The sequence below is a fragment of the Podarcis raffonei genome, chromosome 3 (assembly GCF_027172205.1).
Source record: "Podarcis raffonei isolate rPodRaf1 chromosome 3, rPodRaf1.pri, whole genome shotgun sequence".
Classification (NCBI taxonomy): Eukaryota; Metazoa; Chordata; class Lepidosauria; order Squamata; family Lacertidae; genus Podarcis; species Podarcis raffonei.
In genome coordinates, this window is record NC_070604.1 from 86413731 (window position 1) to 86428595 (window position 14865).

At 47.6% G+C, this 14865-nt stretch overlaps 1 protein-coding gene across 2 annotated transcripts in view; it reads left to right on the plus strand.

Moving 5' to 3' along the window:
* Positions 1-8931, plus strand: part of SLC29A1 (solute carrier family 29 member 1 (Augustine blood group)) — an 81024-nt gene extending 72093 nt beyond the window's left edge. For both annotated transcript variants that reach the window (XM_053382898.1, XM_053382897.1), the window contains exons 11-13: positions 222-307; positions 4833-5032; positions 7516-8931. In XM_053382898.1, the coding sequence (XP_053238873.1) occupies positions 222-307; positions 4833-5032; positions 7516-7627 (398 nt within the window). In that variant the 3' untranslated portion in view covers positions 7628-8931. The remainder of the gene's footprint in view (positions 1-221; positions 308-4832; positions 5033-7515) is intronic.
* Positions 8932-14865: the final 5934 nt, after the last annotated feature.

A 14865-nucleotide genomic window follows, 5' to 3' on the forward strand; every position in this document is an offset into this window, starting at 1 on the left:
ACTGGGTACAGGAACAGACTGACCCACAGCTGCAGGGCTCCTTTCATCAGCAGCATGTTCCATGTTCAAAGAAGGCGGAAGTGTGTGGCTTACATGCACCTCAAGCATTCCGTACCATTTGCCTGGGCCTAGCCCTGGGGCTTGCTGTCGCTCTGCTTGACTATAGCAGGGGACTGAGGTCCTGGAACTGATTCCTCCTCTCCACTTCTCTCTTTCCTCAGCTGATTACTTTATCGCAGTCTGTTGTTTCCTGACGTTTAATGTCTTCGACTGGGCAGGTCGGAGCCTTACAGCTGTCTGCATGTGGGTGAGTATCCACTAGAAAGGCCATTGGTATTGGCTTAACCAGACAGAGCCTACCCTTCCTAAAGCTCATTAAACAAGTTAGCACAACAGCCAGTAATGTTTCTGAATACCAGTTGCTAGAAACCTTTATATTTCATTTTTTGGGTCAGGCTCCGTTGGCTTTTTAGAAACTTCCTGTCTTTCCATCTGAGATATGCGGGTATTATTTCTTCCGGGTTTTTTTGCCTCTGAATGAGGGCAGATGGATTCACAGTTTTGTATAGAGTAGTAGAGAATAGTTAGAGCTGAAAATAAGTATCTATAGAGAGAATGTGCCACAAATGGAGTTGAAGAAATAGCCCTCACAGCACACTTTCTCTTGCTTCTTGAAGTTATGGTTCATATTAAGATGCCCCTCTGACTGGATTGAGCATAGTCAGTTTCACCTCATGGTCCTCTGCGGAACATGCAACATATTGGCCTGGCATCAAGGGTTGACATGGGTTGGGCATCTGCCAAGGGGTCGCTGCCCACAGTCTCACTGCCGCTTTCCATCATTACAACCAGCTTTATTGTTCAGCTATGCCTCGCTCTGGCCCTGTAGTTCTTATGTTTAAGGTTAAGGAGAGGCAAGTTGAGCTGAGCTGCCTGACTGTCGTAGAGCAGGAGATGCCAGGCAGTGACAGAGGGGTGAGTCAGTGTGTGTTGTGTAATCTTTAAGGTACCACAGAAGGCCACAGTTGCTGTGGAGAGGAATAAAGTGTCTGGGAATAATGAAGGAAGGGGAAAGGGGTGTAAAGGAAGAGACTTCAAAAACAGGAGGGAAAGTGGGAGGCAAAGTTGATGCCTGGCTAACCAGAGACATGAGCAACTGTGGAAAGAATAAGTAGTGCAGAGGTGGAGAGGGAAGAGTCAAAGACAGCTCATGGTTTTGCTTGGCACATGAAAGAGGCACACCTCTGTGTCCCCCGCCCCCATGTATGCGGCTTGGAGAAAAACACTTCACCAATTGCAGACTCTAGTAAACAAGCCCACGCTTGCAGTCTCTAAATGAGCAGGCTGTCCGGTACAGCACAGAGGCTGCGTGCTGGGGGCCAGGCAACAGAGAAAGGGCTCTGGCAGCCCAGACCAAGATCTGTGGATGGAGGGTACAGAGAACCCAAAGATCAACCACCTTCTTCTCAAGGGTTGTGAGAAACAGGTTTCCTCTTGGGCCCATCTGCAAGATGAGCACCTGCACTACAGCTCACCACTTTGGCCCAGGCCCCTGCAGTTCAGATAAATATATTGGTGCACACCAGTAAGAGACTCCATCCTGGTCTGAGTCAATAGACCTCTGTGGGAAGTCTGAGCCCAACTTCACCTTTTGCTTCTCTCTGTCTGTTGGCTGCTCTCCCGTTTGCCCATGCAAAGAGATGGATGTACAAATAATGCTTGCAAAACAGCAGTGTGGGAAGTCTGATGCCACAGACTGCCTCTTTGTATGTGGTTTGAGCCTCATGATCCACCCAGGCCCCTCATTTCCTCTGGCAGATCCATTTTCCTGCTGCCTCCTCTTTTGACAGAAATAATAGTTGTGTTCGTTCGCCACAGCATAGTCAACACTGAGGTAGATAGAGGGCTGCTCGCCCCACTGTTATTGAAGTGCCTGGATATAGGCCCATCCAGCTTCTCATGTTTTGATAAGGGACCAGTGCTAATTTGGCAAACCGGGACTAGTTAAACCCCCAGGAAGTCTAATTCTGGTCTTTATAATGTCATGACCCATTTGGTGGAAAGTTCTCCAGTAAATCAGGACTAAGAATTTGACCTCTGCTATGGTATATAATTCTGCCTTTGTGGGTGATTTCCCCCCCCCCCATTTTTGGAAAAGTTGGGACATTCTGTTGAAGTTATAAGGAAAGCTGTACTGAATCAAGCCGCTATGGTAAACCCTACAGATGGGGAGAGCGAATACCAAAAGACCTCTTAGCAGTTGTGCACACTAAGCCATTTTGTCAACGTAGGCAGTATTTTCTGGCTCTTATTAATATTGTACATGGAAAAATAATGGAAATAGTTCATAAGAACTCTGTCTCTCTCTATATATATATGTGTGTGTGTATAGCAATGTGTGTAACAGTTCAACAACATTTTGGGTGACTGCCAGTAGCTCTGTGTGTGTGATGCTTTCTTGAGGATTATGCAGTTTTACAGCTAGCTGTATCCATTTAATGTGGGGATTATGCAGGAGAAGGGGAGAGAAATGATGGCAAAAGAAGGCAATTTGAAGGTCCTCGCAGTCCTGAGCTATGGAGAACCCAGTTTAAAGTACTGTCCTGAACTCTTATCTGTATAACAAGAAGAAGGGAATTAAAGGATCACCTGACCTGTTTCAATCAGGAGTCATGCTTATAGCTATGAGGCAAATTACAGGCCTCATGTTGTCATTGGAAGCCGCCTTATATGGAATCAGACCATCTAGCTCAGTGTGGCCTACTCTGACAGGCTTTGGGTAGGGGTTTTACACAGCCCTGGTACTAGGATTTTAAGCACACAGTTTTCCTGCTTTGCAGCTGAGCTATCGCCTTTCCCCAAAGGCTCAGTCAAGAGAGCTAGGCTGCAAAACATCTCAAGTTTAGATTGTGGATATGCTGTTGTCAGCCAATACTAAGGACATTCTCTTGGGAGGCTTTTGAACTAGCTGGCCTTTGTGCATGGGGTAAGGATCTAGAAAGTCTTTTGGAGACTAATGTGAGCATTGCAACATGCAGGCACTTATCGAGGTTTTGCCAGGTCCCCTTGCCAAAGCTCAGGGAAGGGTGAGCTGTTCCATAGTGCATTAATGTTTGTGTGAGTGGCTTTTCCAGCTGCTTTCTTTGCCATGTATTGCATCTGTGGAATTATTGTGCAGCGCTTTGCCATTGCCAGCGACCCAAGCAACCCAGGGCAGAAGCACCCAGTGGCTCTTTCGATCATTTTCCTTTGCTCTCCCTTTGCTTGGGCACAGAGGAGTGTGTCTGTGGAGATCTGCACAAGTTTTCCCACTCTGGTGGGAGGAAGTGCCCAATGAGAGGGGAAAGTGGGAAAACCCTCAACTTCCAGATGTCCTTTGTGACCTCTGTGGAGTCACTTCTCCCCGTGATTTGGCCGACAGACTGCAACTACACAGCCTAAGGATGCGTGCGAGGAACAGACTGTTCTCTCTGGTGTGTAATTTCAGTGGGAAGATAACAGCAGTTCACGAAACAGAACCCACAAGGGTATGTTGGTAGACTAGACTGAACATACATGAGATTTGCTGAGCAAATTGTACCCTCATGGAAACGAATAGACCGAAGGTTCCATGGGGCAGGGACTCATTTTGTATGTATGGGTTGCTGTTTTCCTGATAGTTGCTTTTGGCTCAGGCACGACTTTGTTCTCTTTTCCCTTAGGATCTTATTGTTTTCCATTTATTATAATCATTTCCCACAAAATAGCTCCTTACTGATGTTTGCAATAAAAACAATTGCGCAATTTCATATATAAAAAAACAATTGTAACAAGAACACTTTTATATGTAAAAACAGTTTCAAATCTAGTACAGGTACAAACTAGGATAAAGATGTTCAAAATAAGAAATAGTTTTGTTAGTTGCTTTGGTCAACTAAATCACAACTAAACAAGTGCTGTTTTAAATACAGAATAATATTGGGAGCCCACCTCCCTATTTAACAATTGCAGAATTACAAGCACAGAGCTGCAGTTTGTACTGTTGTATATTCTCAGTCAACCAAGAGAACAATATGTCTTCCAGTGAGCAGGGAGAATGAGCAGGGAGATTCTATAACATGGAGCCAAACAAGATGTGACATAAAATGTGCTTGATGTTAAATGTAACATGCATACTCTGAAATATACCTATCTATCTGCTGAGGCATCTGATAAATACCAGGATTTCAGTAGAAAGGAAGGGGAGTTTTGCCCTTACAACCCCGTTGCAAAACTGACCAAAATTGCTCCTCTGAAGCTACTTGCATTGGGAGGAAATACCAGCAGCTTACTGCTGTCAGGGACTGGACTGAAGGGGATGAGCTTGATGAGGAATGGTGGAGATCTCTAGACCCCCCCCCTTCCTGAAGCTTCCATAGAAGAGGAAGGCAGTATTGAATTACAGCAGTGGTTTGAGGAAAGTCACAGCTCAGAGACAGGTGAACAGAAGAGTTGGGAGAAGAGAAGGAGGAGACAGAGACAGAGCAGCCAGGTGACTCGTTATCACTGGAGAGTATTTCTGACCCTGCTTCTTCCAGAATTTGGCATTCATTGAGAGTGCAAGAGCAATTAGCCCCTGGCGGCCACTGTAAGGGGAAGTGCTGTTGCTAGGAAGGGAGAGGGGAGGAGATCAGTTGGAGCAATGCCATTAATGGGATACAGACTGCATTCCTTTGTCTCTCGCCGTGATGATTGAATAAACTCATTAGTAAGAACTCTTCCTTGTTTTCTCTGCTTCTTGCTGCCACCAGGGGAGGGATAGAATTCCCCGAAGCCTGACAACTACTAATTTTCTTCTCCCCCATTTCATACAGCCTGGGAAGGACAGCCGCCTACTGCCCATCATGGTGGTTGCCCGTGTGGTCTTCATCCCCCTCTTCATGCTGTGTAATGTGGGCCCACGCAGACACCTGCCTGTCCTCTTTGCCCATGATGCCTGGTACATCGTCTTCATGTTCTTCTTCTCCATCTCCAATGGCTACCTGGCCAGTCTCTGCATGTGCTTTGGACCCAAGTGAGTACTCACCTGAGAGGAAGGCAGGCCTGAGCAAAAAGGCCAAACTTCAACTCTTGCCAGACTCTGCTTCTCCTGCTCTATGGGAACTGGCATGGAGTTTGCCTGCGGGGCTATCATTGCACTTGATGACTAGTAATCGTCTACCACAGAGGTTTTCAACCTTTTCAAGTCCACAGCTCCCTTGACCAGCTACATTCTTTCAGTGGCACCCCTGTGGGGCTCAGGAGCCCAGTTGTGTCACCCCTTGCCTGCAGAGCTCCCAGCCCCTCACCCCTTTTCGAACACCCTCCCTTGTGGAGTGTTCCCTCAGCCTTCTCTCCTCTCTCCTTGGGAGTCCTCTGGTCTCTGAGCTGCACCCCCTACCCCAAATAGAGGTGCCTCCTCACACTGCCCCTCAAGGGCCTGGGAAGAGGATGCCCCCAGCCTTAGCAACCTGATGGAGACTGGCCAGAGGTGAATGTGAGGCCAGCACCTTACTCACCTTGGCAGCCAGCAGCGGGCACTGCTGGGCTTGCATGGCAGAAAGGCTCCCGCCTTCAGCATCGGGCACTCAGCTCCCAAGCAGGTCTTGCACACAGCAAGCCCAAGAAAGGCCAGCACACTCCCTGCTTGGCCTCCTACCAGTCTGTCCATTCCCAACAGCAAGGGCTGGTGGACTGGCTGGCTGGGCTTCCTCACCTGCTTGCTTGCTTCCTCCTTCCGCCTCTGGAGCTTGTAGCCAGGGCTGCTGCAACAAACAGCTGTGCAAGCCTTTGGGAGGCAGAGATGTGAGAGGAAAAGAGGGACAGAGGCCTGTGTTGCTATCATTCAAGGCACCGCAGGGTGCCATGGCACACTGGTTGAAAACCACTGGTCTACCACATTGGTCCACAGCAATTTCCTTGGGTTCATGGAATTTTTCGCAGCAGGAGACTGCCTCCAACCACGTGGCGAAGCACAGCATTGCCTCCATCTGAAACCACTTCAAAATCTAGGGCATTGTAGATAGACAAGGATTCTATTTGTATCTGCCTCCCGTTGCTTCATGTTTCCGTCAACCTGTGTGCATCCCAATTTTCCACACTCTGGGGAATTTCTGTCGTGTAGGGCTAATTAGGGCTAATTAGGTCTTCCATGCCTTCTTGTTTGGTCTGTGAGGCCATTGCAGCCAAGCCACACCCACCCACCCTACTGAGCTGAAGGGAGGGGCAGTTGTATGCACTGAAGAGTTCTGTGCAAAGTGCTGATCCACCCACCTGTCAGACACCTGATGTCACTGTTGCCAGGTGACCTGTATTTTTGCCTGCCCTTGAAATCAAAATGTGCAGGTAAAGGCACAGCTTGCAAAGCACCATCAGCTGATTATTGGGCCTTGTGAGGCCTTGTTTGGGTGTTTCAATGATAGCCTACATAATAATAATAACAATAATAGTATGATATTTTATTATGATGTAATGATCTCAATAATAGCCGAAATATGTACAAAATGCTTTTGTTTTGTTTTGGGCAACCCTAAAATAAGCACACCCTGAAATAAGCTTTCAGCCTCCACCACAAATGATGAATATCAATACCTCCCGACTTCCACTAGATGGTGCTGCCATGTCATTAACAGTCAAAATATGTAGCCAATCAAACACAATCCCATCCAGGCAAGCAAGAGGCTTTATCAGAGCTGAAGGACACATTACAGTCATGCAAACAAACAAGTTGATGAGGGTGTGGGAGAGGAACAGTGATGTGGCACAGCTGGGGATGGGTGTGGCCTGGTGAGAAGCCCTAGGGCCAGAGAGAGAGGACTGAATATTTGTCCCCTGGACCTAAGATTCTTCACCCCTGAGGTAGTGGTGCAGCAATAAAACTGCTAGCACATTTGCAAAGCTAAGCAGGGTCCGGTCCGGTTTAAAATTGGATGGGGCACCCTGTGTTGAGATTCCTGCATTGCAGGGGGTTGGACTAGATGGCCCTCGGGGTCCCTTCCAACTTTACAGTTCTATGATTCCAGTTAATCTCAACCATCGATAATAATTGCCAGCTCCTTTCTAGTGCTGGAGGCCCCAGCTTCAGTCCATCAACCAGATATGCCAAGGTGGGAGCTGCATGCAGGGTTTGTGCTTCCCTTGAGCTCCCTTAGCAGCATAATGTTGGGCCACCTCTGCATTTCTGGTTTGGGATTAGCAAGCTATTGCCTGGGTTTTCTGCACAGCGCTGCCCATGCACTTGGCGCACTGGTGCCTACAGAGTGACGGAAACAAACGAAACCTTAAAGGCAGGCCTCTGCCCCAAGGTGCTTACACTCTTAAATGGGAGAGGTGAAGGGAAGAATATAAGCAAGCCCAGCTACATGCCCCTGGCATCTCTGGGCAGAGCTGGCACGCCTGCTGTCTGAAACCCTTTGTTGGGCTGACTCACTGAAAGGACTGTGTGCAAGCAGTTGGTGGCTTGGGTAACAGGGTGCCGGCCCTGAACTGACCAGGTTTTCTCCTTCCTTCCCCCACTAGGAAAGTGCTGTCCCACGAAGCAGAGACGGCTGGGACCATCATGGCATTCTTCCTCTCGTTGGGCCTGGCCTTGGGGGCTGTCCTTTCCTTCCCAATCCGACTAGCCATCTAACAGACACACTCTGAGTGCTTTGCGGGCAGAGGATCAGCTCAGAGAGGCCACAGCGCCAGGGAAGATGTTTTGCCTGCTGCCCGGGAATTCACTGCCTTAGCTGACTCAAGCACTTCTTGGCCTGCAGTGGGGCTGCGCTAGCGGCCTGGCTCTTCTTCTGTGCAATACGCCCAGCCTTCCCATCTTTTCTACTGCCAGCTGTGAATGACCTCCACTTCCAAGGATTGTGCTAACCCTCTGCGCTCCCGTTGACATCGGGATATTTGCCTGTCCTGCCTCCCAAACCCAGGACCATTTACTGTGTTTCCTTATGGGGGACTGGCTTAAGAATGTCTGCCCTGCTTCTATTTTTTTGAACACCATTGCAGTTTCCGCTGCTCCGTAAAAGGGATTCTTCCCCTGCACCTCACTGCCACTTCAGTCTCCCACCCCTGCTTTGGTTGGAAGGACTTGCTCCTAAGTGTCCAAGCTTCTCTGGCGTCTGCTTTGCTATCTGATGGCGGAAATCCCAATGTTTTGGCAATAATTAGAGGTTATACCCAGAGTTCTGTCAATCGGGTGTCATGTCCTGCCTCTGGAAGGCAACCCTTCTCTTGAGGTGGACTTCTGGCACATTTCCCCAAGGCATAGCTGGTTTCTGTCTATGAAAAGAGCATGGTAAGAGTGCCAAGTCCGAAGAGGAGGACCTTGGCTACTCCTGACCCATAACTGGTGGAAGTGTGTGTGTGAATATATATATATAGAATAAGACTGAGCAAGCCAATGATGGAGAGCGTTGCTTTCGACAGCCATAGTCCTGGAGTCTCGAATTACTCCCTATTACTTTGCCTTTGTAAATACGTGTGTGCTTTTGCCAATTTGTATACAAACAGAACATGCCCTGGTTTTAAAACTGCCTCCATGTCTTTGATAACTTTCTACTCACATGGTCACCAGGTGGCAGCACCGAAGGAGTGCATTTTAATGCATGGAATTCAGGAAATGCTATAGTGGATGGCAGATCTCATCCCATAAACTCCCCTGCCCTGGTTGTTTAGAGCAAAGGCCCAAGGCACTTGCAATCCATTCTCAGCTTGTCTCCTGCCCTCCTTCGATTTATAAAGCTCAGGATTGTAGTTGTTTTGTTTGTACTCTGTTTAAAAAAAGGCAATGCTTGTGATATATATTTTTTATTTTTTATTTTTTTGGGGGGGGGAGAAGCTCGTAGTCCTCTAGTGTGTGCAAGAGATTTGTATTATTAAATTAGGAGATGCATTAAAAATAGGACTGCTTTTTTATAATTAAAAAACATGCCTGGAACTTTATCTTGTGAAAGGTGTGGAGTAAAGTGTATGGGAGGTAAAGGTTTGCAATGAACCGCACATTCCATATATGCCTGCAGAGAAGCTCTGTTGTAAGTGTGTATAAAGTAAAGATAAAGGGACCCCAGACCATTAGGTCCAGTTGTGGCCGACTCTGGGGTTGCGGTGCTCATCTCGCTTTATTGGTCGAGGGAGCTTCCGGGTCATGTGGCCAGCATGACTAAGCCGCTTCTAGTGAACCAGAGCAGCACACAGAAACGCTGTTTACCTTCCCGCCGGAGCGGTACCTATTTATCTACTTGCACTTTGACGTGCTTTCGAACTGCTAGGTTGGCAGGAGCAGGGACCGAACAACGGGAGCTCACCCCATCACACGGATTCAAACCGCCGGCCTTCTGATCGGCAAGTCCTAGGCTCTGTGGTTTAACCCACAGCGTGTGTATAGGACTGCAGAATTGTTAATTATTAGAATGGTTAAATATGAAGAGGGAAATTGGGGGAAGAGCACTTGGATGAGATTGCATCCAGCACTTGGGTGAGAGCACAGCCAAACACTACTAGAAGAAATGAACAGACCTGTTAAAAGGTTGATGGCGTGTTAGCACTGAACAAACTACAAGGACTGAGTTATGTTAAATGCTCTGCAGGCAGTTTGCATTTTGAAACTCCCTCCACCCATTTCCCACCACAAAGAACAATGGGTGGAGAGAAGTTCGAGGCAGAATGTCTTGCCTGCTCAGCTCCACTCCAGAAAATAATGCTTTCACAATTTTTCCACTAGTTACTGCAATTTTGTATCTGGAAACTTCAGCTGGTGGGCGGGGGGCTGGAGGTGGTACAACATTAAAGGGAGGAGGGGGAGAAGTGTTAAGTAGACAAAAGTCAACTACAAGAGGTAAAGCTTTCCAGACATTGCTTGTTATTGGCTTTGGCTTCTGAAGGCAATGGTAGAACTAGAACACCACCTGTTGGCCATATTTCTATACTGCAAGGCAAAAGTTGTTTTTTTAAAAAACTCATTCTCAAAATATATTTCCCTGAAATTTTATATCCGAGCAAACATTTGAGTCCCATTTTAAGACAGCTCTACGATACCCTTGTTGAAATGTAGTGACCAAAACTGTACACAGTATTCAAAGTTTGACTGAACTACAGTGGTACCTCGGGTTAAGTACTTAATTTGTTCCGGAGGTCCGTACTTAACCTGAAACTGTTCTTAACCTGAAGCACCACTTTAGCTAATGGGGCCTCCTGCTGCTGTCACACCGCCGGAGCACGATTTCTGTTCTCATCCTGAAGCAAAGTTCTTAACCTGAAGCACTATTTCTGGGTTAGCGGAGTCTGTAACCTGAAGCGTATGTAACCCGAGGTACCACTGAATAGATGTTTGTATATTGGCATTATGATATGGACAGTTTTGTTGTTGTTCCCTTTCTTAGAGATCCTAGCATGAGATTCACCCATTCAACATTTTCATGGAGCTATATGCACCACAGATCTTTTTCCTGGACAGTGACTGTCTGTTCCAATCCCATAATAAGCATCTAGGTAAAGTGAGGATTTTTTGCCCCAGCTTTACTTTCTTACACAGAACTGCATTTTTCACATTAATAGTGATTCACTCAGTTTGAAGAGATCCTTTTGGAGCAGAGCAGTTTAACATTCAATCTCTCTTCCCAGGGAACTCTGGGAGTTGTAGCTTTCTGATGGGACTATACACCTCCTAAGTACTCTCAGCATCCTTAATGCACTACATTTCCCAGGATTCTTTGGGGGGGAGCCATGAATTTAAAGTGGATCGACGCTACTTTAAATGTAAAGTGCAGATGGGGCCATTGTTAGTGGGCAGGAGGTGCCAGTTCAAATTCCTACTAAGCTATATAAAGCTTAGCGGGCAGCAGCAGAGTGACAGTTTTCCCTTGTATCTATTTTGTCTCTCACATTTATATCCCCCGCCTCTTCCTCCAGGGATTCCAGAGCGGTGGGCACATGATAGCACAAGGATGAAGTTACCCCATTTTATCATCCTCACAAACAGGCCTGTGAAGCAGGCTAGGCTGAGAGGTCACCCACAGTGAACTTTGGGGCCACTTTTGAACCCTCTCATGGCTTGCTGGGCACCTGGCCAAGGCAGCCCCTCTTGCTTTTGCAGCACCAGTTACACCAGGGTTGTCAACCTGGTCCCTACTGCCCACTAGTAGGCGTTTCAGGATTCTAGGTGGGCGGTAGGGGGTTTTACGGCACTTGCTGAATCCTCCTTCCATCAAGCGCTGGTGGGCGGTAAGGAAATTTTACTATCAAGAAAGATGCATTAGTGGGCAGTAGGTATAAAAAGGTTGACTACCCCTGAGTTACACAAACAAAAATAAATACAATTACAGTGGTACCTCGGGTTACGTACGCTTCAGGTTACATACACTTCAGGTTACAGACTCCGCTAACGCAGAAATAGTGCTTCAGGTTAAGAACTTTGCTTCAGCATGAGAATAGAAATCGTGCTCCGGCGGCAGCAGGAGGCCCCATTAGCCAAAGTGGTGCTTCAGGTTAAGAACAGTTTCAGGTTAAGAATGGCCCTCCGGAACGAATTAAATTCTTAACCCGAGGTACCACTGTACTATCTGGCCTATACAGAGGTAGGCTAGGCAGAAAGCAGATCAGGATTTATTGGTAATATTCTGGATGATTTTTAGTAGATGGCCAAAATGTGTCCCTCCCCCACACCAAACGGCACTGTTGAAATCAAGAAAAATTATTGGGAGTGGGGAGGAGAGAATGCTAGCTGGGCTCAATTCTGGTCCTCACACACACACAAAATCCTAGATTTCAGAACTATTTATTGGTATTTGCATGGCACTCTGATTGCTGGATCTTATGGGGGAGCACACGACGCATTTAAAGCACACCACAACCATAAAAGAATCCCGGGAAATGTAGTTTAAGGGTGCTGGGAATTGTAGTTCTGTGTAGACCTAAGCTACAGTTCCCAGCATTCTTGGGGGTCTGGGTGGTTTAAATGCACGGCTTGTGTGGCAGAGGCTTGAGTTAAGGCTCCCCCTGGTGGCCACGCAATGAGCCCGCCGCTGCGTCAGAAGCATTCCCGCAAGGCGGGAAAGCGGGCGCGAGGTAAAAGAAAGCCACAAGCCGAACAGGGAGGGAGGGAGGGAGCGAGGAGCCTCGCGAAGAAACTACTGGAAGGAGGTCGCAGCACAGCCAACCGTCTCCCTACGCCACCCATGAAGAGTACCTCAAGAAAAATAGTCCCCGCACAGCCTCGCCGTCGCACGCCAATCAAAGCCGGCGGCCGCGGCTCCGCCTCGCACCTCGAGGGAGTGCGACTGCGCATGCGTACACCGGGAGGGTTCTCGCAAAGCAAATCTGCGTCTGGGAGCCGTGATTCCGTTCGGGAGCAGCGATTGTCTATAGTGCCCATTTGGTCCTTGCTCTCCGCGGGCGTTTATAAGCAAACCAGCCCATAGGAAGCATTCAGGTGCCTGAGTTGAGAACGGGAACGCACACAGCAATAGACGAGAGCGCCTCTGGGCATGTACAGAGTGCTTTGTCCACAGACACAAGGCGGGGGGGGGGCGGGAAGCGGAGTCAGGGCTTTGAACGAAAAGCGTGTAGGGCCCCATTGCCCTGCCTTGGGCTTTCGAACGCAAGGGCTCTCCTTCGATTACAGGAAATGTGTAGTAATCGGGCTATTAAAAGATCTGGGGGAGGCGGGAGAACTGAATCGGCCCCAGAGCCTCTGCGTTTCCTCCCACAGCTTTCTCTTTCACTTAAGAGGGAAAGATCTTGTGGGTCCCACAATGTCAGCTCCTGCCCGAGAGACGAAGCTGTAACAGGGCAAGGACATTCCTCCTCCAGCGTGTGGGGAGAGGAGCGCAACTCACAAACGAGCACATCTGTTTTCATTCGTGCATTTCAGCTATTAATTAGCTGCTTTTCAGGGCCAAGGCCCTACAAAGGCCCCACATGCGGAGAGAAAATGTAGACACATGGATAGTTATGTATACCTAAGTGCGTATGGTCATTTCACATGACTAGTTTTTAAAAGTTTTCCAGCAGATTTCTATTCCTCCTGCTAATCTAATGACACTTGGGTCATTTAAAGCAGTAATCCTGGTAATGTTTCAGTTTGTGCCCTCCAGCATTCAGTTCATCAAGCCCTGAAAAGCATTTGAAAGGCCAGTTGAACCTGGTGGATCTTGAGTTGGGATTTCTTTTCCCTGATCCAAATAGAAAGTACTGTAATAGGCGAAGCATTTATACACAGGGCCTTAGCTACTGGGGGGTGAGGGGGATAGCCAGATTTTTTTGCCCTGGGTTAAGCCTCCAGATAGGCGCCATTGAGGCTCCCAGCCTTTGTATGTCTGGACGCAATTGTGCACCCCGGGTGTGCCAAAATAGGTCTTTAACCGGGTGAAATAAAGCCTAGTTTCGGCCCTGTTTCTACACTTGATGTTTAACTTGGGATTGGGCATTTTCTGTGTTTGTAAAAGTAATATTTACATGCATCTGACTTTGAACTGGCTCGTTTCAGCTCTTTGTCCTAGTTTAACAGCATTCCATTCCACAAATATACATTATTATTATTTTATTATTAGTGAGAGAAGCTCTTCTACATGAGTCTGAGCACTGAAATAAAAGCTCTTCTGCAACTCTCTGAAAGTAGGGTCTTTTATCCTGAAGCCTGTTGGTCACAGCATGCTGGAAAGCCAATACCAATTTAATGAAATACTAATTTTGTGTTGTTTAGGGCAGGTTACAATAAAGTAAATACTGTTTCTAAAACCCTGTGCATTCTGGTCAGGGACTCAAAACCACTAGGCCCCCCAGATTCTTGTGGCACCTTAAAACCACAAAGATTTCATAGACTGAATGGAATTCACTTTGTCACATTGCCCAGCTGAAACCCATTTTCCAGGGATGTGGAACCAGATGTTGTTGAACTACAACTCCCATCACTCCTGGCCATTAGTCATGGTGGCTGGTGCTACTGGGAGTTGGAGTCCAACAACAGTTTGAAAGGCTACAGATTCTCCACCTCTTCGGTAGTCTGTAGAAACTGATCCCACAATAAACGGTCCCAGAGCAACTACTGTTTGTGCTACAACAGAGTTAGCTTTTTGAATTAGGGTTAACAAGGTTATAAATCTGGCAGAACTGCAACACTTTCAGTGGATCAATCTGTTAGATTAACCAGTTACACACATTACCTTTTATTTTAGCCAAAAAGCCAAGATGGAATCATTTAAAAGCTTTTGAGGCAATAAAATTGCTGGGTATACAGTATTTGGTATAGAGAAGAGATTAAGAGTTTAATGGGAGGAATAATAGCAGTCCTCCAGTATCTGTCACAGAAGGCAGGAGTAGGATCGATGGGTGGGAATTGCAGGGAAGCAATTTCCAGTTAAATATTGGGGTGGGAGCTATGTGACCTGCAAAAAGACTGCCTTGAGAGGCATTGGGCTCTCCTTTGCTGGAGACTGGGCTGCCATTTTTTTAAAGCATCCTATATTTGCATCTGGGACGCGGGTGGCACTGTGGGTTAAACCACTGAGCCTAGGACTTGCCGATCAGAAGGTTGGCGGTTCAAATCCCCGCGACGGGGTGAGCTCCCGTTGCTCAGTCCCTGCTCCTGCCAACCTAGCAGTTCAAAAGCACGTCAAAGTGCAAGTAGATAAATAGGTACCACTCCGGTGGGAAGGTAAATGGCGTTTCCGTGTGCTGCCCTGGTTCGCCAGAAGCGGCTTAGTCATGCTGGCCACATGACCTGGAAGCTGTACGCCAGCTCCCTCAGCCAGTAAAGCAAGATGAGCGCCGCAACCCCAGAGTCGGCCACGACTGGACCTAATGGTCAGGGGTCCCTTTACCTTTATATTTGCATCCAGCATCAAAGATCCTGCATAGAGATCTACCTGCATAGATCTACCT